The 26,832-nt window shown below is 45.2% G+C and overlaps 8 protein-coding genes across 8 annotated transcripts; 5 read left to right on the top strand and 3 right to left on the bottom strand.

Moving 5' to 3' along the window:
- Positions 1–91: 91 nt before the first annotated feature.
- EYB26_009901 (uncharacterized protein) lies at positions 92–1,394 on the top strand (the record flags this gene model as incomplete). The annotated part of the gene is made up of 4 exons (XM_054269147.1): positions 92–214; positions 283–396; positions 464–1,068; positions 1,124–1,394. The coding sequence occupies 4 exons, from the start codon at positions 92–94 to the stop codon at positions 1,392–1,394; spliced, it is 1,113 nt and encodes a 370-aa protein (XP_054125122.1).
- Positions 1,395–1,775: 381 nt separating this feature from the next.
- Positions 1,776–3,627, top strand: EYB26_009900 (uncharacterized protein; the record flags this gene model as incomplete). Its single annotated transcript, XM_054269146.1, has 5 exons — positions 1,776–1,946; positions 2,003–2,073; positions 2,144–2,257; positions 2,319–2,779; positions 2,840–3,627. 5 exons carry the CDS (start codon positions 1,776–1,778, stop codon positions 3,625–3,627), a joined length of 1,605 nt encoding a protein of 534 aa, XP_054125121.1.
- A 3,259-nt stretch (positions 3,628–6,886) lies between these two features.
- On the top strand, positions 6,887–7,793 carry EYB26_009899 (uncharacterized protein; the record flags this gene model as incomplete). The annotated part of the gene is made up of 4 exons (XM_054269145.1): positions 6,887–7,025; positions 7,088–7,318; positions 7,370–7,425; positions 7,503–7,793. The coding sequence occupies 4 exons, from the start codon at positions 6,887–6,889 to the stop codon at positions 7,791–7,793; spliced, it is 717 nt and encodes a 238-aa protein (XP_054125120.1).
- Positions 7,794–8,377: 584 nt separating this feature from the next.
- EYB26_009898 (uncharacterized protein) lies at positions 8,378–10,009 on the top strand (the record flags this gene model as incomplete). Its single annotated transcript, XM_054269144.1, has 4 exons — positions 8,378–8,669; positions 8,768–9,426; positions 9,490–9,694; positions 9,747–10,009. 4 exons carry the CDS (start codon positions 8,378–8,380, stop codon positions 10,007–10,009), a joined length of 1,419 nt encoding a protein of 472 aa, XP_054125119.1.
- Positions 10,010–10,157: 148 nt separating this feature from the next.
- On the bottom strand, positions 10,158–16,672 carry EYB26_009897 (uncharacterized protein; the record flags this gene model as incomplete). Its single annotated transcript, XM_054269143.1, has 5 exons — positions 10,158–10,307; positions 10,359–15,260; positions 15,350–15,370; positions 15,768–16,228; positions 16,297–16,672. 5 exons carry the CDS (start codon positions 16,670–16,672, stop codon positions 10,158–10,160), a joined length of 5,910 nt encoding a protein of 1,969 aa, XP_054125118.1.
- A 506-nt stretch (positions 16,673–17,178) lies between these two features.
- On the bottom strand, positions 17,179–19,120 carry EYB26_009896 (uncharacterized protein; the record flags this gene model as incomplete). The annotated part of the gene is made up of 2 exons (XM_054269142.1): positions 17,179–19,028; positions 19,081–19,120. 2 exons carry the CDS (start codon positions 19,118–19,120, stop codon positions 17,179–17,181), a joined length of 1,890 nt encoding a protein of 629 aa, XP_054125117.1.
- Positions 19,121–19,483: 363 nt separating this feature from the next.
- EYB26_009895 (uncharacterized protein) lies at positions 19,484–23,700 on the top strand (the record flags this gene model as incomplete). Its single annotated transcript, XM_054269141.1, has 4 exons — positions 19,484–19,639; positions 19,690–21,801; positions 22,013–22,309; positions 22,372–23,700. The coding sequence occupies 4 exons, from the start codon at positions 19,484–19,486 to the stop codon at positions 23,698–23,700; spliced, it is 3,894 nt and encodes a 1,297-aa protein (XP_054125116.1).
- A 47-nt stretch (positions 23,701–23,747) lies between these two features.
- On the bottom strand, positions 23,748–26,020 carry EYB26_009894 (uncharacterized protein; the record flags this gene model as incomplete). Its single annotated transcript, XM_054269140.1, has 5 exons — positions 23,748–24,185; positions 24,234–24,516; positions 24,581–24,998; positions 25,052–25,835; positions 25,904–26,020. The coding sequence occupies 5 exons, from the start codon at positions 26,018–26,020 to the stop codon at positions 23,748–23,750; spliced, it is 2,040 nt and encodes a 679-aa protein (XP_054125115.1).
- Positions 26,021–26,832: the final 812 nt, after the last annotated feature.

Genomic DNA, 26,832 nt, shown 5'->3' with positions numbered 1-26,832 from the left:
CCAGCTCCCGATTATTTACATGAATCGGCCGTTCCTTGTACTCTTACCACCCTTTGCAGCGTTGCACGCCTAACGGTCACATACCTAAACCATGCCGAGATCAGTCCAGCACTGGCCAGGGGGAATCCCCACTTCCATTCAACCACACTCAGAAGCAGATTTATCTCTGGACCAGATCAAGCAGGAAGTCAAGGGCTGGCTACTTTTTGTACAGGTGTGTGGTTATGGCATTCTATCTATTCTTTCCAAACAACCACGCCTCCGGAGCTAACTTACAGTCAGGAAAATTGGGTTTCCGCAGCAAACGCAGGTGCTCCATCCGATGGGGACCATGAATTAACGCACCGGCGGCAATTGGTGGAGACGTGGGCTTCAGCTACACAGGAATTTCGTGATGTGAATTAAACTCGATCAATCTCCAAAGCCCATTGCACTAATCACTTTTCTTTCCCCCTCATTTCAGGCCTACCAATCGCGTGCGCCTTTAGGCCTTCCAGGCACGGAGGGACCAAGATTCAATGAACCCAGCGAAGGCCTTCGATACCCTGCCGAAGCGTTGGAACGTCTCTATGACACTCTTCAACCAATCGATCTCGGCAGCCTGATTTCTATCGCCCCTGTTGACGAAGCCCATGCTGCGAATCGCGCGCGATGGGTGAAATTCGTCATCCTGTTGTATAACTACGATATCGAGACTGGGCACTGCTTACTAGGCAATCACATGCCATCGGAGGCTATCTTCAATCCCGCAACCACCACAGATTTTTCAGTAGAGAATTTTCTACCCTGGCATGATCTTGAGACCGCAAACTTTAGGGGTATGTATCTTACACGTACTGGCACGGTACTCTATCTCGGGTATCCAGGCCCGTATATGTTGGCTGATGAACACGGCCTAAAAACTGGGCGCCTTACATTAGTCGAGTATGAAATGAATGGGACTGTGAAAGAATCTCTTTACATCCGTCCATTCAATATGCAAATGCCATACTTGCGTGCTTTTGAGGATGGGGCTGGTTTTGATGATATCAGCCATGCTCAGGGTGCTTATAGATACCAAAATTCGCCGTGAGTATCCTTTGACCGACCAACTCAGACCCAACAAACTAACGTATGACATAAGACTCGACATGGACCTACCGATCATCGACATTCTCTGTCAGGCCAAGGAAGCTAACCAACTTCCAACATCAATGGCCATATGTGACCGAGAGCAGTGGACAAGTGATGTTGAGCTTTATGCCCCAGGCTACTTGGCTCTCGAGGCCCAAGGGCGCGGGGGCGAGTATCCCTTAACCAGTCTCACTGCTCCTATCGGGGGAGTTAAAAAGGAGGTTTTGAACCGGGTGCATGACCCGAGGTTTACATTCATTGCTCCAGGAACATTTCCATAATTAGTACTTGTTATATGAGTATTATCTGTCCGGCTGACAGATACAACTAATACAGGCTTATCACAAGTAACTTGTTAAGTGATGCTGGTCTAATAGGGTGTAGATTCCTTATACTGTAGTAAACCCCGTTTATAACGAATTCCGGCAATTTAAGGTTACGTACCGGCGCGGTAGGGCAGACCAACACAACGAATCGCTACTATCTAACGAACTTTTGCGCGGACTATGGATGCCAAGGGTTAAGCGCATGTCGGCTCCACAGATCTCTTCTTTGTTTGTTGACTTGATTTTTTTTCTTAGCTGGTCTTTGCGTGAGGTTGTTGTTTATCACTCTCGGCCGCCTTGAAGAATTCACGAGCCAAGCCCATCTATACATTCACGATGCAGGCCTCCGATACCGGCAAAGCTCCAGGGTTAGGATTGCTAGAGAGGGATGAACACCCCATGAACTATGGCAGTCTTCAACAAGACCAAACTGAAGCTTCAGCCCAAGCCGGAACTGCCCTTGACGATGGCGATATGCACCGCATGGGAAAAGTTCAAGAGCTCAAGGCATGTCTACCTCTTCCACTACGCTGCATCAAAATTTCTCACACTTTCATATATAGAGAAATCTACGACCGTTGGCTGCATTGAGTTTTGCTTCTGTCCTGCAAGCAACATGGGAATTTCTTCTGATGTGAGTAACATTCTACAAGCCTGCAATTTAATTTAATTCATAATGTTATAATGTTGACTTGTTTTTTTAGTTCCAACTCTCAAGGCTTGGAGAATGGAGGCATGGCCGGTTTGTTCTGGTCATTTGTCTGGACGTTTGTTGGATTCGGGTTTATCATCGCTTCACTGTCCGAAATGGCTTCCATGTATGATGACAACCTTCGAACAACCTTGATATACCTTTTCTATACTCACATATCATTATAGGGCGCCAACCTCTGGCGGACAGTATCACTGGGTCTCTGAGTTTTCCCCGCCTCGATATCAAAAGTTCCTTAGTTACGTTACGGGTTGGATATCAGTGCTGGCATGGCAAGCTGGCTCAGCCTCTGGATCCTTTCTCACTGGAACCATCATTCAGGGACTGATCAGCATCCGGAATCCGGACTACACCGCGGAAAACTGGCAGGGCACTTTATTTGTCTTTGCGATGATCTTGGTTATATACTTCTTCAACGTATACGCATCCAGTTTGATGCCAATCTTGAATAACCTCTTGCTGGTTTTTCACATTCTGTCCTGGGCAGTGATTGTAATTGTGCTGTGGACCATGGCTCCTCACCAATCTGCAAAAACCGTGTTTACGCATTGGGAGAATCTTGGGGGATGGTCTAGCATGGGCTTGAGCGTGATGATTGGGCAAATCTCGGCCATATACGCCTCTTTGAGTATGTCCCAAGCTACCAACCATCAAAATTTGTGGGTTTGCTAATATAGAGCGCGCCCAGGTTCCGATGCAACCGCACACATGTCCGAAGAAGTCCAAGATGCAGGCCGAAACGTACCAATTGCTATTGCCTGGGGATATTTCAGCAACGGCCTCATGGCTATTGTCTTGCTGATTGCGTATCTCTTCGCTATCCCGTCTGTAGAAGACGCCTTGAACGATAACACGGGCTTCCCATTCCTCTACGTCTTTCAAAACGCAGTTTCAGAAGCAGGGTTGAATGGGCTTACAGCAATCATCCTATTACCAGTGATCTTTAGCAACATTTTCTTCAATGCTTCTACCTCTCGTCAAACCTTTGCCTTTGCTCGTGATAAGGGGCTCCCATTTTCCAAGTGGATTTCGAAAGTTGACACCAAGCGCAAAATCCCGGTCAACGCCATCGCCTTGTCCTGCATCATCAGTTGCTTGCTTTCGTTAATCAATATCGGATCTCTAACTGCTTTCAATGCCATTATTTCCCTGAATGTGGCCGCTCTGATGTATACGTACATCGTATCTATTAGCTGCGTGATCTATCGGAAGATCTGGCATGCTGAGACCCTTCCACCGCGTCGATGGGATATGGGGCGATGGGGTTTACCTGTGAACATCATCGGGGTGTTATATTGCTGTTTTGCCTTTTTCTGGTCGTTGTGGCCGAGTGAGCTTCCGGTCACAGTGGACAATTTCAACTGGAGCGTGGTAATCTTTGGAGGCGTGTTCATAATCAGTCTCTGTATGTATGTATTCAAGGGAAGGATGGAATATGCTGGGCCAGCGGCCATAGTTTCGTATTCGCAGGATTAGCTCAACCCTGGACAACGACAACTCTATCTTTGAGGATCGTTGCTTATTTACGGAAGTGCAAGTCGTTATGGGGAGCCTCCGGTCTTCTTTCCGGAAGATCTTATATCTACGGATTACTATTCGTGGACGGATTCGATTGATCGAGACATAATATATAGGATGGAGAGAGCTTTAATTCACTGTTTAATCATCAAATTACGCTACTGGTGTGCTCCTCATCGCTATCTATGTGGCTGTTGCGTTATAGGGAGTGCTTCCAATTAGAATTCAATGCACACGTGAAGAAAGTTACTTTTACCGGGGCAATCCACGTATCTGAGTTTTTGTATATCCACCACATCCACTCCCAATTTTTCAGCGTCGTTGAATCGGCCCTGCTTATAATATGTCCACTCTAGGACTAAGCAGACCAATCCCAACTGATTTGAGGATCAATTTAATATAAAATCCCAAAGCAGGACGGGTGATTATAATAAAGAAGTCCATTATAACTAGATTCAGTTTGCTTCAATCGCAAGTGAATTTAAATTCTATAGACTGAAAAGAGCTATAGTATCTGTTTGTACGCATGTCAACCTTACGGGATATGCAGATCTAGGAGATACCTAGGTATAGGTATTAATCCCGGACCTCCTGATGCGTTATACACACGCTGCCGTGGTGTGGTGTGGACCAAGGAATATTTCACAACTCCAAAGGGGGACCCCGGAGAGCTTCGTTATGTGTGTTTGTTTTTACAGGAATAACTTCATGTCTTACTTGAAGTATTGTATTTATTACATGTATTTACAAATATGAACCATAACCATGATATGCGCCAACGCTCCCAGATGTATATAACACACAAGTCCTACACCTACATAAGATATCAAATACCAATTCGTACATAGGCACGCTCGTTTGTGGGCTAAACGTAGATTTGTGTACTAGATTCGTACATAAGCGCGCGTGTTAGCTATACATGGTGGATTAGAGAGGATTCTCTCACCAAGTTGGATATTAAGATACGGCCTTGTACAGAGGATTACAAATCTAAATTTGAAATAAGCGCGTGTTAACTACATGTGGATTTAGGGTTGAGGGGAATGAATTTAATACTAAAATGAGGCCTACGGAGGATTGTAAGCCTAGATTAATGTTGTGAGTATGTGTGTCAACTAGTGGATTTGGTTACTACCTGAGATTTGACACCAAAGGCTTTGTACGTGGGCAAAGATTCGTATTAATATAAGCATATATATTAATAGACTTAGAATTCGTTCACCAACCTGAACACTAAAATGTGCCGGGCCTAGTACGTGAGATTATTGCATGGGTGCCTAGGTACGTGTGGGTTGGAGAGTACCTAGGCAAGGTAAGCATGTGGGATTATCACCTATGGTATCTGGGATGTTGGCGTGGAAGACCTCGGGACCTTAAAAAATTCCTAATTAGGAAGGTGTGCGCTAGATCAAGCCTCTATAAGAGCACGTAAGAGGACTGTAAGATTACTACTCTTGTCATATGACCAAATCTTGCTATATCACCGTACAAGGTCTAACAGCACTGTGCTATATACAAGGTCTGTTATATTATAACCCATTTCCCAACAACTGGGGCTTTACAGGGGAAGGGCTGGGTACCAAGCTCTTACACCAACCCTTGACTGTTTACCGCTATTTTACGGATTAGCTCACCCCGGATAGGCTTATATTGGATCAGCCTTACACCAATCCATGCTTCATGTTCTCGGACCTTGTAGAACCAACAAAGTCTAAATTCAGGTGCAGTCAAGGCTTTGTTCCTCCAGGAAACACTAATCCGATTGGCACTGGTACATATTTATCGTCAGAACATGAATACCTAACAACCTCAAATAGAAGCAACTAGCAATCTAGAATGCATTAAACATTTCAGATTAGGAAGCACGTGGTGAACCAAATTCTAGAAGTAGCTAATTTCAGACTAGCCTGGCTTCCTAGGGAAGTCACATATTCTATATTCTCATCCACACCAAACGCGCCACTCCTTATCTCAATTAAAATCATATGGGAACAGCGCTTTGTCTCACTTAAACAGCTTTTGATTGGCCTAGAGCCATAGCGTGGATACAGGAATCCTGTATAATAGATGAGTAAGCCCAACAAGTACGGGAAGAATACACAGTGGAGTTTGAGGGGAGTATGGATATACGTAGCATTAAACTACGGCAATGATTGGTCTGGAGCGAGAGATACGACTTCTACAACCATAGAAGTCACAAATGGTGGGAATACGCCAATCAAGCTGAATAGCACTAAATTATAGACAATTCAAGTGGGACGCATAGTAATGTACTGTATTGTTAGGCGTGTTGATCTTCAAATAAAGTCCCTGGGATAGGCTGCGGTGCATAAATTACCGGCACCTAGCGCTGAGGTCAGACCTAAATCTACCTTAGTGTCTCCAGATACGTTCAGAAGATTGACCATACTCTAATCAACCATATAAACAAATATAAATGTAACATGAGTAATGATGCGGTGTTTAGAGGGTTAATACCGATATAGAAGGTTTGGCCTAGTGTCTGTACTAGTTATAATGTCTTGCTGACTCTCAGCGTTGTTTTCAAGCGACTTATATCAAAGAGCTATCAACAACTTAACTAAGTATTTATTACATATATGATGCTGGATGAGTGTTTCTGCTAAGGAATTATTGCAAGATATGCTCTATATTTTATTATTTACCAATTTATCTTTAATCACATAGTGATATTAGTCCAATCATCGTGGTATTTTCATGTGTAACATTTCTTTCTGTCCTTTCTACTAGTATGTAGCGTATAGCGTACGCCGTATGCAGGTATTTTAGTTTGTAAATGTAGAGTTGTATCCGCTAATTTAGTAAGGGAATTTGTTGGCATAGCCTTATATTGATAACCGCTCGATAGAGTTGATAGTTAACTAATGCGCTACAATCACCATATTCGGGATAGCTGTACCGGTAAAGTAATCCTGTAAAATAACAATTGACCTCAGTTTTGGCTTTCGTGGAAGAGTATAAGGAAGGAGGAATCAAGCGATTAGTGATGATAACAAATACACTACAGCAGTATTAGTAGGATAGCCCAAGCTTTTTATAAATGCATTTAAATCAACCTGGCAAGTTCCTAGGGCTAATTTAGTAGGTACAGGGATTAGAAATTTACCCATGTAGCGTCCGCATGTGCCGCATGTTGTTATGAACTGCGCCGCCAAAATCCCTGTACAAAAGAGAGGCACCATGTCCCCATTGCAACATGTTCTTCATTTTCAAAAAAGGTGCCAAAATGGAAGAAGTTGATGATCAGACTCCCAGAGTAGCTTTTGAGAGCTCTCAGGAACCCGAGAATACAAATAGGAGGAGAATTCAGAATCGAATAGCTCAACGCAAACATCGTGTGTAAATCTATGTCATTGCCGCTCTCGTTTTTTTCTTTTTCAGACTGACCCATCTCTAGGTGAGCGGTTAAAGGCTCTTCGACAAAACTCCTTAAATGGCGTATACGACGAAGACATAACATCAGTTGAAATCGTCCAAAGTGCTGATCAGAGTGAACCTGCATTCGATATATTAAATGACATGATATATGGTCTCAATGTACCGGACCCGGCAAACGAGGCTCAGATGAATCTGCCCCAACCGAACAGCAGCATACCTGTTCTTCAGGGACAAGAGCAGCAATCTCTTAGTCAGTGTCAGAGGAACGAAGTTGAAATTTTTAAATCTGACTATTCAAAAGGAACTTCCTCATCTTTTGGCCATCAAAATCAAGATGGCCAGCCACTCGGCAACCGGGTAAGCTAGCTCAGGGGATTAAAGCCCTCTAATGTATGTTTCTTGAAAATGTGAGCTGACCAACCGTGACCGGCAAGTCTCTCACATTGAAACGAGTTGGAAAGAATGCAAATATCTCAATCGATGGTCAGATTTCAAGTCAAAATCTTTCTTTACACCCAGTCGAAGGCTCTGAGTACTGCCCTATAGTGGAGCAAGCCACTGTAGTGCAAAGTCAAAGGGCTCGTATTTGCGACCAAGCAGAACAGCACCTGCAAAAGGTGATCTCTTTATACGAATTTGGGGTTTCGCTCGATATCCTAGCGGCCGATCCACGTCTCGGAAACTCCCTGGTGATCGCACTCAAGAGGTTCGAAATCCAGAGATAGGTAGAGACGCATAAAAGTATGTCTTTAATTTTGTTAAATTGTGCTTCAGAGTTCACTTTAATTTCTAAACTATCATACACTGTGCTGGTGGCTTAAGAGGATATCTCTTTCTCTTACAAACACTAGTTTTATTTGTCAGCATCATGTTCTAAGGGGGTTAGTTGAATCGCAGTTCAGCCAATGTAGATAATAAACTGAACTATACAATTCTAAATTCTCCTCCTATTTATAGTATCCAGCGAAGAACTTAGGGTTAAGGGCTAGGGCTGTTTCTAGTCCCCGCCATGCTTACTATCTATGCAACTAGGTGACTTAGTGCGTACTATACAGTAGAATCTAGACTGTAACCAGAAGTTACTGTATGTACCAAGTCGGATTGCTGTCTCATTGGTTAATATATCCCGAACTCGGAATAAAGTCAACACGTTTCGGAATAGATTTCGGGATAAACTTGAGATGAAAAACGGAATAGATTAGAATGTTGCACAATCTACATTCCCTTGCTTAATTCTCAGTCCATAATGCTGATAGAATTTTGAGCTGACAATGTTGCAATAAAATGAGCACCACTTTCGCGTTCCGATATGGCCTACTCAGAACAGAGTCCTCTTCTTGAAGAGCGACCACAACAATCTTACCAGAAACAGTCAACATGGAACGCAACGCGAATATGCATCCTCTGCTATATCGGCGCCCTCCTCTTTGATTCGGCTCAAATACTGCGCACCATGCCGAGAACTAAACTCTTCGAGTCAGTTATATGCCAAAAATATTACGCTCCAACAGACATACCAGAGGACATGTGCAAGGTATATCCGGTCCAGGAAGAGCTCGTCACGACGCAAACATGGCTCAAAGTTGGCGAGAGTGTATGCGGTGAGTGACTAAACTGATCCGAGCAGATTGAGCTACTCTAGCAGTGGCTATTTTTTGGAGATTTTGTCTTTTTGCTGATTTGAATTTCCCGGGTACAGCGCTTCTCGTGGCATTGCCATTTGGCAATATTGCAAACACCAAGGGCCGTTCGCTTGTTTTGACCCTAGCAATCTCGGGCCAGATTCTTGCAGACTTATGGATTTTGGCTATTTGCTTCTTCAACCAGACCCTGCCGCTTTCCCTAGTCTATGTTTCCCCGCTTCTTCGATCGATCGGTGGAGGAGAGATGGTCATGTCTGCGATTATTCACACTCTTCTGGTAGATGTGGTTACAAAAGAGAATCGTGCGCAGGCATTCTTTAACATGGCTGTCATGACTCTTATTGCTGAACTGGTGGCCCCTGCTGTTGGGTCCATGTTAGTGGATTGGCAAGGCGTGTACCTCCCATTGCTGTGTTCCTTCCCACTGCAGGTTGGCACTATGGTGATTTTCGGTCTCCTACCTGACACTAGACTCCCGAAAAATTTGGAGATTGAGAATGGCTGCGATCCAGTTGAAGGTAGACATTTGACTGAAGAGTCCGATAAGGGGGCCTTTACCAATTGGGTAAAGTCTCTCAAGAGAAGCTATTCACCTTTCCAGACAAAGGCCATCTGGTTGGTGACAGTTTGTTATATCTCCACCATGTTGGCTAGGGATACAATTGACTTTTTGGTTCAGTACGCCTCCAAGCAGTTTGAATGGAGCTTAGCTAAGGTATGTATTTTGTGTATTCTTTTTGAATCTCCTTTTGCTGAAACAGGACGTGATTTATGATAGGCAAACTACCTGATTTCAGTTAAGGCGTTGGTCAGCATGGCGCTCTATGTATTGATATTACCACTTCTTAGCAAGGCCCTCGTAAAGAAATACTCCATGTCACCACCAATAATAGATCTGTGGATTGCGCGAGGAAGCTCTTTGTTTGGTGTCGTAGGCCCCATTCTTCTAGGAATGGCCTCTGGACCAGTTGTCCTGGTCATAGGTACGTTTGCGCTTCCCTGTTATTTGAAATCTTCTTTATTGATGGCAAACAGCACTCGTTCTTTTCGCCTTTTCATTGGGATTCCCGTTTTCCATTCAGGTGTACGGGACATCATTAGTCGAACCAGTTGAGGTCGCCCCATTCTATTCTGCACTGGTAGTTCTTCGAATTGCCGTCACTCTCTTGACGTCTCCTCTCCTTGCCATGGCTTTTAAATATGGGTTAAATGCTGGAGGCGCGGCATCGGGCTTGATTTTCGACATTGCAGGTGGTTTATTCTTTATTGCTGCTGTCGGCAGCTTCTTGTTAGGGTAGAATAGATATTAAGGGTCAGCAAGACCGATATTTACAAAATACTAAATTATTCTACTAGAAAGGCATAGAAAAACGCCCCTCTCAATTTTGTATCTCACATTATGTACCTTTTCCGTATGATTTGCTGAGCGAGACGCATATAGGGCGTCTATGCTAATTGTGCACATACTTGTTCAACACTCTCCTCAAACGATCTTACCAATTCAGTCGCCATAGCCTCATTAACTCGATGTTCCCAAGAGGTTAGTATGATCGTAAACTTGGTCTCCTCAAGGTCTATCTCGAGTACAACGTCATGCTTCAACTTGTCAGCAGGCACTATTCATTTCAATGGAAAGGGGGGATTTACATCAAATGGATCATTCTCCCCTATTATTGTAAATTCAAGAGAACTTGTTTCTGGCTGAGAGACGTGACGACGGAAATTCACAACCGTATCGAAAAACAGGCGAGTTGGTGGTTCTGACAGTCTCTGTTGTTCGCGTACCTCGGTGGCATAGGTGAAAAACCAATGCTGGTGTGGGAGACTACGGGCATATTGTGTCTGGATATCTTCGAGAAGATCTTGAAGCCTTTGTTTGGCTATATGATAGACTGTGGATAACACACCAAGATCTATTGTGCAGGGTAAGATGTTTAGTAAGGGACCAGCTATTCGTCCTGACTCGGTATTCTCAATTGAGACATCGCGTCCGGAGACTACGTAGCCAAACTGTGGATTTTGCGAACCCGTTTGCTTTTGGAGAGTCAACGCCCAACAGAGCCGAAGAATGGTGGATGGCGTGTGAATAGATGATACAAGGGCTGATTTCACTGCTTCCGAGAGGGATATTGGCGAGTGTCTTAATTTCCGATTGTCATTTAGATTAGATGATGGAGATGTAAGCGATTTGTGCAGAGTACTGGGGAATGCCGTACGCCAGTAATTAATGGACGTCAGTGAATCATCTTGGGTAAGATGTTCGATAAAATTTTCATATTTCACCTGCGGTGTGGCAGTGTCGATGGAACCGGTGTATGTTTCTGAGAGGTAACACAATAAATTTTGAAGGGCGACATGATCGATGAGGCAATGGTTGATTTCAAATAAGCAGGTAGCATAATTGCCCTTGTATGTAATAGTGAGCTTGTTGTGAGGTTGAAGGACCTTCCAACTTGAGGTCATTAGGGCTAAATTGCTTGGGAAAATCTGCTCTGCCTTTGCAATCCCACTATCGATGATTTTGTTGTTCAGCACTACTTGGTCATATACATCTGTACAACGAGGAACAAACACTGTTCGCAGAATAGGATTGTCGCGGACAACCATGGTCCATGCCTTTTCGAAACGGGATATGTCAAATTGATCAAGTGATTTGATACCAAGAAGGAGTTTAGCCTGATAGGACTCGGGTGCAGAAGCCTGTGCAATTAACATGGCATTTTGCATTGGTGAAGTAGGATAAATCAAGTCAACACTAGACGAATGAAGACCCAGTGTTTGGCAGGCTCTCTCTTCAATGGCGCAAGCCTCATAGTAATCATTGGTCAACAGGTGTGACGGTTGTAATGTTGTCGTTCCCACGAAAGAGGATGTTCGTGTTAAAATGCTGGCACATTCAACCATCCACTTCTGGATGCTACTCAAATCAGTCATATGCTGATTACACGAAAAGACCAATTCAACCTCGTGATTCACAACTGCGGCTGAAATCTCTATCAGCGTCAACCTTGACATGTTATTGCTAGCTGAATCCCCAGACACGCCGACACTGTGAGGTTCGATCTGGAATACAGACTCCTCCCTTGTCAACGAGAATGACGATCCCATGTAATTGAATACAATTTCAAAAATATCGACCTCGTCCTGACCAAGCACCTTTGAAGTGAAGTGTAACAAGCCATTATCTGGCACCGCCGTTCTTGAGAATTGCACATTGCGGGATACTTCCAACAAACTGGCACCGGGTTTTATGCGTGGTGCCAATGGAAGAAGTGTTGTGAACCAGCCAACGGTACCAGAGATGTCGAGGAAGGGATTTGAATGCTCTCGACCGTGGCTCTCATTATGGATAGTTACATCCCTGTTGAAAACTCGACGAAAGCTGAGAAATAGTGACCCAAGAAAGACATCAAGAAGATTAATATTGAAGTTTTGAGTAAATGAAAGTAGATCAGTAAACTGAGTGTGTTTCAAACCCGTAGTATAATGTATCACATCCCCATACGTGTTTGGTTTACCGTGCATTCCCCAGAGGTCAAGATTGGGAGAAGGAATGGTATATGGCAAAGCCTTTCGAGGTTTGAGATGCTGGAGGTAATTACACCATGTCTGAAAGGAAGTTGCTTCAAATGGGGGAAGATGATTGAAGCGGATGAATTGTTCTAGGTCGCTTATAATAATGTTCCATGACACCAGATCAACTGCCAGATGATGGCCCACGAGAAACAGCAGTAATCGACTCTCTGTCTGTAAAATATCTGCATGGAAACTGACTCCATTATATGGGTCTAAATGCTCACGACTCATTTTCATAACATATTCCGCAGCGTAATCTGGTATGTGATGGATTGATACTGACGGAAGTCTGTCTGATATTTCCTGCATGAAGCCGGTCGAACTTGGTTGTAGACGGACTCTCAGCATCGAATGCCTTTTTACTACTTCTCGCAGCGACTCCTCGATCCGTGGAATGGGAGTACCGACTGATACTTTGAGTAGCATGGCCTGATAGAAATGGTGTTTATCTGATGGTGCACGCTTCGCATAGACTTTTTGAATGGGCGATAATGGAAATGCCACTTGATTCTCGAGTTCAGGACTAAGGTTGGTGACCGACCCTGCATTTTGAGCTAGTATGATGATGCTGTCCCCACGAAGTAGATTAGACATCGATATAGCCATCTTTTCTTTTCGGCACTGCGCCACAATTTGTATCGCGGCTAGGGAGTCACCACCGAGACTCTGCAGCGAGCGATCGATTGGAACCCCGTGACTATCCCTATTGAGTACCGAGGCCCATATACGCTGCAATATTTCTTCTGTGTTGTTTCTTGGTAAGACTGGTTGCTTTTCGTTATGGATGACTCCATGATCTAGGAACAAATGAGCTTCGGAATCGTTTTCGAGCCACCGACAAAGAAGAGTCCGATCAGCTTTTGCTGAGGTGCTTAAGGGGATAGTCAACACTGGGAGCCACACCGTGGGGATCATATAACCTGGAAGATGTTCTTGCAAATTTTTCTTAACGCTGTCGATCTGGTTCATGGCTTGCTCCCTTTCTCGTCCATGTAAGCAGCTCAATGTTGAGCGCACATGTACATGGGTTTGCTTTGCTGTCGCTTTCAAAGCAATGACTGCCGTCAGTTGTCCCTTCAGAGGCCCAGCTTTCGGAGCCAGAATAACAACATCATTAACGGATTCATTAATAGAGATTTTGCTTTCAATCTCCGAAAGCTCAATTCGGTGGCCACGAATCTTTATCTGCGTATCTCGTCGACCAACGTAAGTCAAGCTCCCATCGGGCTCGAATCGAACAAGATCACCGGTTCGATATATACTTTCATGGTGCTCGGTATGATTTCTAAGCCATCGAGGACGCTCAATGAAGGAAGCTTTGGTACGAGTTTCATCCCCAAGATACCCTCGACCAACAGTTGGACCCTGAATAAGTAGTTCACCAACCGTGCCGATTGGAGACAGTTGATCTAGGTCTTCAGGATCAACGACCCATACCTTGCTAATCATGCCAGTCCCGATTGACGCCCTATTTTCCGAACCCGGGTCAACAACACAAGCCGTTACGCAGATAGTTGTCTCGGATGGACCGTATCCGTTCACAAGTCGGATTCGATGAGCCCATCGGTCGATACAATCGTCATTTATTGCCTCGCCACCAAGTACGACTGTCTTGAGCCAGGGCAATTCATCAGGATCAAGCAGGCGGAAAAAGGATGGGGTGAAAAATGCCCAGTTTATGCGGTTCCGATTCATGAACTCGACCAAGCGGTCCAACCGGGTCTCTTGATCCGGAATGAATACACATCCCCCGTTCGACAAAGGGGCCAAGTGCTCAGCAAAGGATGCGTCGAATGCAAGAGATGCAAACTGCAAAGCACGAGTAGCAGTTGATTGATTGAATGTGTAAGGCTGTCTCTCTGATCGGACGCTTGCACTCAGAGAATGATGCTCAATCATCACGCCCTTTGGCTTTCCAGTGCTCCCTGATGTGAATATCACATAGGCAAGCGATTGAAGATCCACGCATGGGAGCGTTCCAGCATCTGGGAATGGTGTACTGCGAATCATTTCCAAAGTGACCAAGGCGGATATCTCAGCTGGCCAATCTTTTGTGGTCTGAGACTCTGATATCAAGACTCTCTTTGCTCCGGACTGTTTCACAATCTCCAGATTACGGCCAATGGGACTGGTTACCTCTAATGGAACAAAAGCACTACCAGTTTTTAGTATTGCAATCATGGTGATGACTGCCAACGCACTACGCTCCATGCCCAAAGGAATAAGTTCTCCGGGGTGCACTCCTTGCTGTTGAAGCCGATAGGCTAGCCGACTGGATAGAGAGTCTAGCTCAGAAAAGGAGAACGACCCATCTGGTGCACAAATAGCCTCCGCAAACGGCTGGGTTTTTGCCCATTTCGAAATGATATCGTGGATGCAGGTGTCAGATGGTTCGATATTCAGTGAATTCAACGCAAATATAGTGTTTTCCTCCTCTTGGCTGATGACTTGGATTTCCTTCAGCGGCCAGTGTGAAGGTGACATCAAAAGCCCCATTGATACTTGCGCGATCTCATACAAAAGGTTCTGTGCTCGGAAAGCGGCGATATATCGCGTATCCAGAGTTGCATATAAGTTAAGATGTTGAGAAGTAGGCTCGCAGAAAATGTTGAGACACCAGTCTACTGGTGCATGGCCAATAGACAGCTTGTCCACACGAGTCTTCATTTGTCCTATATTGACAACGGTTCGCAGTAGAGGCTCTATTTGAAGCTTCTTGTCCATTTCATAGCTGATTGCCGGCTCCGTCGAGATGCTATAAATTGATTGTCGTATATGATCTAGATATTCACCTACAGTCATATCGCGCGATGAAGTACACTGGAAACCCAGAATCTGGGTGCCAATGGCGATACCGAAAACCACGCTGTTGGATGATAAGTGGAAAGATAGTATTCGAGCCCATGCCGCCAGAACAACCGTGAGAACATCTTCTGAAATAGATTCAGGAAGGGCAACTGTATGTGAGAGGGACTGAAAGTGATTCGCTTCCTTAGTTGGAATAGAGGGTTTTTTTGTTGCATTGCTCCGGGAGTCACTGTCTACAGTCATTTTGGACTTACTGATATCAACTTGAATACACACTATAAGTGATCAGTTGCTACAGCTCCAAGTACCAGCAACGCTCATATATAAGCCGTTGTTTAGGGTTAAAGAAAGCGTTACTGAGCATGTTAAGTTCTATTATGGGTTTGTAATTTCGGCTTACATGCAGAAATCTGACCTGCATAAATGAATTTTACATTCATGCAGGCTAGCAGAATTGCAGGGATATTTCTATCTTGTTATGCCTATAAAACTTGAGATATTATAGCAGAGGCCGTAAGGGCTACCCCGAACTGCCCATACGAGTCTACTTTGAGTACAGGGTGTAACTTGTCTTTTACTCGCAAGCTCAAAGGATCAACCTCCTGTTGAAAAGAGAGAAATGTGGTCAGTTATGGTGTCGAACTTAGAGTTGGATTTATGTGCGCCACTTACAGGATAGATTAATCCTTTTAAACCTCGAGATCCCCTTGTGATCACAACGGCTCCTGGTTTCATCCGTTTCAAGATACCGAGCAGCAATTCCTCTTTTTGTTTTTCGGTCTCGCCTACTAGGATAGCCACATATACGGCATCAAAGGCTGTCAGATCTCCAGGATCGGCTGCATCTCCCACCTCGTGGGTGATGCTCTCATAACCCCCCAATTTATTCACAGAATTCACAGAGCACTCTACCCGGTCAGCGTATCGTTCAATTAGATGAAATTGTTCAATTGTATGACCCTGTTTCCGAGCAGCATCGATGATGCGCATTGGAGTTAGAGGGAGCGGCCCAGATCCAATCATAGCTATCTTGGATGGAAAGTCCTGTAAAATCGTGCGTGCAGCATTCCATTCTAGAGAAACCAAAAAGTCATAGACATGGAGCATAGGATAGGTCAGGAGCACTTTTTGTGCTGCTCACAATAGTCTTGGTCAGCCAGAGTGTTCTCTCAATAGGGTATGTTTGTAGAGTATTAATAACCTTCGCTTGAATTAGGGCATGTATTAATCTTCTTCGCCCATACCTCCTCATATGCACACTCTACGTCGGAGAAAATCTGTCGAAGATTTGGTACAATCGCTTTGATGCGGTCGTCTTCCTTGACCTGTCCAATACGGTTTCTCATTAGACCTTCTTCCTCCACAAACTTTGGCATTTCTCCTACCTGTTGCTCTGCCACTGGATCTAAGGTCGTCTGGGCTATGAGTCTATATAGTTGATGAACCAATGGAATCGCGTCATTGATTCCCTTTTCAGTGTCAAGTGGATCAAGTGTTCGGAATTGGGCGATAGTGTCCATGAGAGTCCGGATGGCGGATTCGGCATCATCATGAAGGTTGACGGATGGAAGAGACATGACACAATTCTCAGACTTGACTAGCTATTCCAGATCGTTGTGATATCCCGTCGACTCAGTGCTGTATTGAAGCGGTGCTGTGGTGATTAATATAGCATCGGTGCTGACGTGCATTCTGACTTGCATGATGCCTAATTATTGATGGCTGGCAATATTGCAATATTTTGTCCAATCATTGTTTAATGCGGGCTATCCATATGCATGTCATTGGAAAAGTGACAATAAACATAGTCACTAGGGCTAGGGTTATATGTCAGATTTATGTAGTAATCTATTGAGTCTTGACTCGGGAATCATATCCTGCTGTGTAGAATATCGATCGTCGCACCTATGTGAAATGTGCACCGATTGCCAGTATCATGAAATATCTAGTATAACTAATGGATATGCACAGTTTCTTTAATTTTAGGTCTAAATAATTAGTTATGGCTTTTCAAGGAATTTTTGGATTTATCCAGTCTAGACTCAATGATTAAAGTCGTATGTACTTCAAACAATTTTTTAGGTCACCTGCCCAATGATTTGACTACCTGTTCATAGACAGACGCAATGACTGTGCTGGACGAAAGCACATTGCTACGATCCTTGTCAAATACAAGATAGGTCGTCAGCCACCACCAAATGGATGTAGAGTTACCATACGATTTGCCGTCGTTGAGAGTCGTTCTATGTTGTACCAGGCATCGAGAAAGGTTTGGGATGTTCGAAGCAACCCGAATCAAAGGGTCCGCCTTCAGATCAACCGGTATCATATGCGGATCTTTGATGCTTTCTATATCAGGAACAACAGCCTTTACGGTGCTGATATCCACTGCAACTGGAATGTTGTTCACTGCCGCAGTCCCAATGGCGCCCCCACTAAATGGACAAGACAGTGCCCTAACTCGATCCCCATCATCCAATGCTACCAGGAGCTGCAGTGCCCAGTAATCTATACCGTATGTGACCATAGTAGAGCTACTGGAGTTATATCCAGGAGGTCTCGCATTGACTTCATGGAGGTAAACGGAAGTATTGGTTTTCTGTTCATCTAAGACTCCATTGGACTGTTCCTGCTCTGGTGAGCTCCGAAGTCGTCCTTCAACATGGAAAACCCCATTCGTGAAGCCGTGTCTAAGCAAAGTTTGGTGAAATTTCTTCTCAATTACTTTGGTTGCTTCGATGGGAAGGATTGTCGGCATAATCACCGTCGTCTCGCCAAAATTTGGATTGTCAAAATCATTAGCTGTCAACTGATCACCATATGAAGGTAAATCGTCTGATACCTCGCTGAAGAGGACTTCACCGTCTAACAAGACAAAGTTGACATCAAACTCTGGGCCATGTACATATTCCTCGATCAGTACACGTGTGTCATTGAGGTTTGCCGCCTTTTCCACCGCCGTCAACAGGCCATGCTCGTCGTGGACTTTGAAGACACATCGACTGGCTGAACCACTGACTGGCTTGACGACGACTGGATACGTTGTCCCTACCAGGGGGAGATTTCTGCCGAGGTCATCCACACTCGTCACTACCAGGCTCCATCCATCTGACTCGAGAGAGCGAGTTAAGGATTTGTCGCCGGCATTTCGGAACGCACTCTCAGGAGCTGTTGGAAGACCTAATGTGTCTGCTGCGCGCGCAATCTGCTCGAGCCAATCCGACATCGGAGTCACGACTCCATCGAATGGGCGCCCATAATATCGCATTTTATCAACAATACGGTCCGCCAAACCAGGCAGAGAAAGATCCATGACAACGAAAGCCTCCCGAAGGTAACTTAACTCATGATCATCGGAAAACCAACTTCCAGTGCTCAGAATAACCAAATCCAATCCGAGCGCATAAGCACCTCTCCACCGACGTATTGTCGCCACTACATCGGTTGGCTCTGAAACCATTGCAATTCGCCGACGTGGAATCGGCTTCGATAGCAACCATGGGAAGGACAGACGACGAGAGATGTCATCTTGTGAGGTATCAAGACATTCCGGCGTAGACTGGCGTAAGGTGACAGCCCCGATCGCTGAACGTAAAATTGTATAAATATCTGCAGTTTCCGGAGCTGGGAATACCTGCTGCCGTGGTACGACGAAGCTTTGGATATGTGTGAAGAGATCCTTGGCTGTTTCTAATCGTAATTCCAAGAAATCAGATCTCACGACAAACCCCTCCTGTATTGGTAGGATAAATTTGATCGCTATGGGGCTTGCGCCAGAACCAGCCGCCCGTATGATATAATCGGTCGCCTTGTTCGTCTCCAAGGTGGTTATGTCGTCTTGGGCATGGGTTAATGGCCGCAGAAAAATGTCCAGCGTCCTGAAAGGAAAAAGTCCTTCAGCAGTCAGGAGGCGCCAGTGAACAGTAAATTGGCCTGTACATATATGTCAGTGGTTTGGTGTATTCTAACACAGGACAATTCTGACCGGCCAAGAGTTTCCAGTTATCTATATTCCAACCCTGCATCTTGATGTTTGCGTCAGGATTGCTGGGGGGGAAATGAGACTACAGGGAGACTACGGGAGCAGAAATAATAGGACCGTTGGGAGAAGACAAGCTGCTATATCGCCCAGAGAAATAAGTCTGACGTGCGTCCGGTCATCTCTATTTCATCGTAGCATCCCGCTCATAATCATCCCGAGCATCCATCCTGAGCATCCATCCTGAGCATCCATCCCGAGCATCTATTCCGAACATCCATCCCGAGCATCCATCCCGATCATACTCATTCCGTAACCAGCCCCGAAGTTCACAGGACTTTCGCTGGCTGAATAACTCATATGGATCTTGTTCTACTCTCATTTCTATTTCCTTGCGTCTATTAACACCATGGACACCAAGAAGGAGAACATATGGCGTGGACGCTTCAATCCGCTGCGATGGGGGAAACCACCGCCTATTCCTGGTGAGCGAGAAGTAACCAAAGAGTACAAAGCCGGAATTTGGAACCAGTTAACTTTTGGGTGGATGGGAGACCACATGAGCGTTTGTCCTCCAATTTACCCCCCTTGCATTATCAACCTAATAGAAACAAGACCGGTTATCGACGCCCTCTTGAGTACAATGACATTTGGCTGCTGCATCCGGATCGGACCGTTGAACCTTTAGCAATCAAGCTTCAGACTTCTTTCCAAGAGCGTGTATCTCAAAATCAAAAGAATCCACTGCTATGGGCAATATACGATACCTTCCGATATGACATCTTGCTAAGCGCGATCAATCGCATGCTAGCCGACCTTTTCGTCGTTTTTGCGCCATTTACTTTACGATACCTGCTAATATTCGTGCAAGACTCATATGATGCGAGAATGGACGTTTCATCAAGCCCATTCATAGGAAAAGGAATTGGGCTCGTGGTCGGCATCATCGTCATGCAGGTACTGCAAAGTTTGACCAATTGTCATTTCCAATATCGCTCCATGTTGGTTGGTGGGCAGACAAGAAGTGTATTGATATCAGCTATATTCACCAAGTCAATGAAACTATCAAATCGGGCCAAAATTCAAGGGACGACTGTTACACTCAAGAAGCCCTCGATCAACGGAAAAAAGAAACAGGCCGAAACATTCCAGCAAGATGCATGGACAGACGGACGAATAGTCAACCTCATGTCAAATGACACGCAACGGATATTCCAGGCCTCAAAGGTTTTTCACTATGTTTGGTCTAGTCCAATATCGATTATTCTTGCCATAATTCTGCTAGTCATAAACCTAACCTACAGTGCCTTGCCAGGTATCGCCATTTTAGTTATAGGTCTGGTCGGGGTCACCTATGTTGTGCGTACCCTCAGTCGACGCCGCGATATCATAAATGGCATTACAGATCAGCGGATCAGTCTGACACAAGAGATTCTCCAAAGTATACGCTTCGTCAAATATTTTGCATGGGAAAAGTCCTTCCAATCCAGGCTCACCGATATTCGAGCAAAGGAGATTCACTCCATTCAGATCCTTCTTACTATTCGCAGTGCGCTCGGTGCCGTTGCCATGGCTATTCCAATCTTTGCCAATATGCTTGCGTATATCACTTACTCCTTGACTGATCATAACCTCAATGCAGCTGTAGTATTTTCATCGCTAGCTTTGTTCAACTGCCTACGTACCCCGCTGAACTGGTTGCCTGTTGCCATAGGACAGGCCGTGGATGCTTGGACCTCAATCCAACGCATTGAAGCTTTCCTTTTAGCAGAAGAGATTCAAGAGCAGGCCGATCTTGACCGAGAAGCCCCAGCTGCAATTCAACTGAACGATGCCAGCTTTACCTGGGAGAAACCAATTGAGACCAAGACCGTGGACGACGACGATGACGACGACGAAGATACCAATAAACACGGTGAAAAGTCAGAATCTCCTCATGATGAGCGGCAACCTTTTCAACTGAAAAGTATCACCATGACTGCCGGCCGTGGAGAGCTGGTCGCCATTGTCGGCGCCGTCGGTAGTGGCAAGACATCTCTCCTATCTGCGATTGTGGGCGAAATGCGCAAAACCAGCGGCCAAATTATACTTGGTGGCTCCAAAGCGTATTGTCCGCAGCATGCCTGGATCCAAAATACCACCATCCGGGACAACATCATCTTCGGGAAGCCTTTCGACCCTGAGTGGTATCAGCGAGTAGTTGAAGCCTGTGCACTGGTCGCCGATTTCAAGATCCTCCCAGCAGGCGATATGACAGAAATCGGGGAGCGAGGTATCAATTTATCCGGAGGACAAAAGCAAAGAATCAATCTAGCTCGAGCGATTTACTTTCAGTCCGATATCATTCTCATGGACGATCCTCTATCAGCAGTGGATGCTCATGTCGGACGCCACATCTTGGAAAATGCTATCTGCGGACTGTTGAAAGGGAAAAGTCGTATCCTAGCAACACATCAGCTGCATGTACTCAGTCGATGTGATCGGGTTATCTGGCTAGAGAATGGTCAAGTAATTACGGAAGGGCCGTACACAGAGCTACTCGAGCGACATGAAGGATTCCGCACACTAGTGAGTCAAGTCTCCGGAGGCGATCAGGATAATAGCCAAGACGAAAATGAGAACCACGAAGACCAGCCTGAAAATGAAAGCAGTGGGACAGCCACAAATGATTCTTCCCTAAAGCTTGTAACAGCCGAGACAAAAGCAGTCAAAAGCGTTCCATGGTCCGTATATGTTACTTATGCACGTGCTTCAGGGTCGGTGTTCAACATCATCGGGATATTTGTGTTGCTCGTCACTTTTCGTGGCGCAAATATCATGACTAGTTTATGGTTAAGCTACTGGTCAGAAGATCAATTTTCCCTTAGTCGAAATCAATATGTACAGTGTATCTCTCTTTTATTTATGTTATTGTATTTGATATCTAACACAGACTCAGATTGGCATATATGCTGCTCTAGCCGTCTTACAGGGTCTTTTGCTGTTTTCCTTTTCAGCGGCCACGAGCATATTCGGCACAAGAGCAAGCAAGAAACTTCTCGAAATAGCGACATGGAAGGTTTTAAGAACTCCAGTTAGTTTCTTCGATACTACGCCTTTGGGAAGAATCACGCGAAGATTCACAAAGGACATTGACTGGATGGATAATAATCTTACGGATGCGTTGCGAATGTATCTTGTCGTCTTCAGCATGATTATTAGCACATTTGTGCTAACTATAGCCTATTTTTACTTTGTAAGACTTCATCAAGCTCTTGTGGTCAACACAAAACAATGGTTAACCATAATTCCTCGCAGTTTGCAATCGCTATTATCCCGTTAGCCTGTGCACTCCTTATTTGGACTGCATATTATCGGGCGAGTGCTCGTGAACTCAAGCGTTATGAATCTCTCCTCGACTCCAGCATGTACGCTCGCTTCACAGAGGCGCTCACTGGCGTCCCCTGTGTCCGAGCCTATGAGTTACAAGGACAGTTTACGACGCGACTCATCTCTGCAATCGAAGATATGGGTAGCGCACAGTTCCTCACTTTCGGCAACGAGCGCTGGCTTTCAGTCCGATTAGATGCCATTGGAAACACCCTAGTTCTGGTCACGGGCATCTTGGTGCTCATTGATCGCTATAACATCTCACCTAGCATCTCTGGCCTGATTCTAAGCTATAGTCTTAGCCTCGTACAGCTAATTCAATTGACCGTGCGACAATTTTCAGATGTCGAGGCAGCAATGAACGGCTCGGAGCGAATCATCGAATATACCTCCCTTCCAAGTGAAGCACAATTGGACCTAAACAAAACACCTCCTAAATGGCCTGAAAATGGACAGATTCAATTTGAGAATGTCGGCATGAGATATCGTCCAGGGCTGCCCCTGGCCCTCTCCAACTTCAATCTCAACATTACTGGTGGAGAACGTATCGGTATCGTAGGCCGAACAGGTGCCGGAAAAAGCTCAATTCTCTCTACTCTTTTCCGCATGGTTGAGCTCAGCTCCGGTAAAATAAGTATCGATGGCGTCGATATTTCAACAATTGGACTGCATGAGCTTCGCTCCAAGCTTGCCATTATCCCACAAGACCCGACTTTATTCAAAGGCACAGTTCGCTCCAACCTGGATCCATTTGGTGATCATAGTGATCTGGTCCTGTGGAATGCTTTACGACAAAGCTGTCTCATTCCATTAGACCCTTCATCATCTGACTCTGATCTAGACAAGGCTGATACTAGTTTGCCAAGATCCCTGAATAGAGTCACACTGGACTCACCAGTTGCTGATGAAGGTCAAAATTTTTCTCTTGGACAGCGACAACTCCTCGCCTTGTCCAGAGCTCTGGTCCGAGACAGTAAAATCATCGTCATTGACGAGGGAACAAGCTCTGTTGACCAAGATACGGATAAACAAGTTCAGAGGACAATCCAGCACGGCTTCAAGGGCAAAACTATCCTTAGTGTTGCCCATCGTCTGCACACCGTCTTGAACTATGACCGTATCTGCGTCATGGAAAAGGGGGAAATCGTCGAACTGGGCACTCCAAAGGCACTGTGGCAGGCAGGGGGCATTTTTTCGAGGATGTGTCAACGAAGTGGAATTGGAAATAAGGATTTTGAGGCTAAGTTGTATAGTTAAAAGGGATACCATAGAAGTGCATAAAAATAATATTGGACAAGTCAGATTTACATCAACGATAACCCTGAAGATGTCTGCATAAAATCCAAATCATCCAACCAACTGAGAGACTCCCCACTGGCCAGACCAATGTTGAATACATCCGATGGCAGATCACCTCTGGTACCTTGGATAGAAATTTCAAAAGACTGGCCTGTATCCACACTTCTAAGTCTTGCATCCTCTTGTCCGGACCCTAACGGAGGCCGATAATTAAGGGCGTCATCCAGTAGTTTGAAAATTACATTATTCAATTCCAAGCACGCGCCAACCATCACAGAGGGTTGTGCTTCTGTAACAGTATTTCGAACCCAAGAAACCAAGAAGCTGAGTGTACGAATGACTTCTGACCGAGGTTTACTTAGTGGTAGGGGTTGGTTAGAAAGAGTGCATCGGTACAGCTCCGTTGCAAGGACACCAGAGGCAGGTATACCATACAGTAGATACTTGATCAATCAGCTAATTGAAGATGAGAAGAAAGAATAACTACTCACAATCCAAGCAAATTGCTTCTTAATCTCATGTATGTTGTACTGTCCTGTAAGATCTACCACAATAGATAACACCTCAAGACAGGTATCAAGCAGGTCGCTGGTTGCCTCGCTGTTTTCCTGACATCGGATCCGTTGAAGCTGCAGCACGCTGAACAGGTGTTCGAGACGTACAATCATTCGTGCTAAACATTCGATGGCATCCATCTCTTTCCAGCAGCTCGACGTATACATATATCGAGAGGGGATCCGGTTAAATATAGTCTGGGAGAATTTGTATGTAGCCCTATATCCGTTCAGCGAATCATTAACAGACCTAGAATCAGGACATAGGGTTTTTTTTCCCTTACAAAATATCCTTTGTGTAGTTTGGATGTGTTGAGCGCCCGAGAGATAACTCGAGAACTTGTTCCCGCAGATTGGAGAGAATATGTCGCATTCGCATCAATGTCGCAGGATAAAACTTCCCATCCCGATTCCAGCCACCATCATCCAAGCGCTGGAGAAAACGCTCGAGAGAATCTTTTTCTTCAAAGAGACTCTCGTCTGGTAGATCTAACGGCAGAGCCTCATCACAATACCGATGAGGCAAACGCGGTGGACGTCCCATGGCTGTTGATAAATTCTTGTCTGTCCGGTGGCTGACAGCTAGCATCCGTTTTCTAGTTTCAGCCAGGAAGAATGGGACATGATCCGAAGGTTGATGATGCAGACCCATAGCGTAGATGTCAGATGTCAAGTCACCAAAGAGACTATATACTCTCTCACCTGTTCAGTTGTCAGTCATGTAGGTAACAGAGTGGTTGTTGAGGGAGACACACTCGGTTCTCCCAGTACTTCCGTCGCCAAGAGTATATGCATGTAGCGCATCCATATGGTTAGATCGTTGACGTGGCTATTTTGTTTACAAACTTCAATACAATGATGACATGCCAAAACCATCTCGGTGGTGAACGCATCTGTATCCATCTTCTCGCCATTACCCAACTCTAGAGACTGTCGACCAGGAAATCGACCTTGTACACTTAAACCAGCCATAGCAAATATAAAGCCTATAAATTCGAATCGTAAGTGGGGACCAGTGAATAATGAATTAAATTGACGCGCAGAGGTGTTGGGAGATATCTCCAAGGGAGATTTTGTCGCAGCCATCAGATCACTGTAGATGGATGCCCAGTTGCCCGTTACATTCCATGGGTGACTCTCCATATGGGCGACCGTCTGGGACAAAGAGTCCAAGACGATCGGTGCAGGAATTACGGTGAAGCGACCTTTGTCATAGTACCATCTTATTTGCTCCAGGTAGAAGGGTATCGCCGAAGCAAGTCGTACCACCCGGGCAGCTGCATATTCCAGTTTGGTACGCCACTGTTCAAATTCATCGCATAAAGACCTATCCGGAGCCTTTGACAGTCGTGGTGTTTCTCTGAACACAGAAAGATAGCTTGTTGAACCCAAGAAACCCGAGCTTGCCGGTGTACTAACAGCTGTACGCGATGATGGCAATGCTGCTTCCCGCCGAGCTATACGCGCTTGTCTGCGGACTGATCGGGTGCGCACATCTTGACCGTGCACCCTTGTCAGCGGGGCAGGGTGATAGTAGCACTGATCATAAGTCAAATTCCTTCTGAAACAAGTAACTTGTATGTTTAATCATGCCAGATGAGCCATACCTGACTTTGGTTGGATCGCGACTGGCACCGTCCGCAGACTGGGGTTGCATGATCGCAGCGAACTTTGGCTAATCGGCACGGCTCACACGAGGTGGGTTTGCCATTGCGCCTGTACATATGGAATTTTCAAATATTCACCACCCTCCTAAAGTAGACGTGGGAGAACTGCTATCGGGAGAAATGGCGGACAAATGTGTGCGGCGGGAGTGTTCACCGATGGCAAAGATGGCCTCTTCAATCACACGGCATTCCGAATCCGGGTTTAGTATCGGAACTACCTACCGTAGGAGGCGCCACAACCGGACGTTACTTTGTTAAAATATCGCTTAACTTAGGTATCGCATAGGTACTTTTAAATAGAGAATTCAAGTCTTGTTGGAAAATCATGGAAATTTTATTTTCATGGTAATTGTGATCCACACGTATTGGCTATGAGCTGTTTCATACCGGTATAGAGACGAACAGAAAACAATCTGTCCAGCCTCATTCGCACAAGGCTTACCGGTATGAAATCGCTTGTTGCTGGAAATATGAATATCCCACTGCTATCGGGCTAGTTTGACTTGTCATCAGAACTCATCTCATCGCTAGCATGTCCCATAGGTACATGAACCCGATCTTGTTTTTTAAATGAGTTGTAGAAATATGATGAACGCTTTATTGGTTGTATTACTGGAGTATTAAGTCCGGATTCGAAGACAAAAAGGGGGTAATTACCCATGCAACGTCGTCCTGGATCGTTGTCGATGGAAAATCAGGGCCAAAAATACCTTTCAATTCCTTCATCTGGGGACTTGCTTTATTGTAAGGACTTCTTAGTGACTTAGGACCTGTAATAAAGTACTCGCTTGGGCTAAGAGCCTTACCAGGACCAAGCAGGTCAGCCACCAGTCGCCTGTGTTTGAGCTGCCTGAAAGTGCATGGCAGAC

Source organism: Talaromyces marneffei, chromosome 8, assembly GCF_009556855.1.
Source record: "Talaromyces marneffei chromosome 8, complete sequence".
NCBI classification, from domain to species: domain Eukaryota; kingdom Fungi; phylum Ascomycota; class Eurotiomycetes; order Eurotiales; family Trichocomaceae; genus Talaromyces; species Talaromyces marneffei.
Note: the sequence above shows the minus strand (reverse complement) of the source record. Positions and strands in the feature narration are given on the sequence as shown.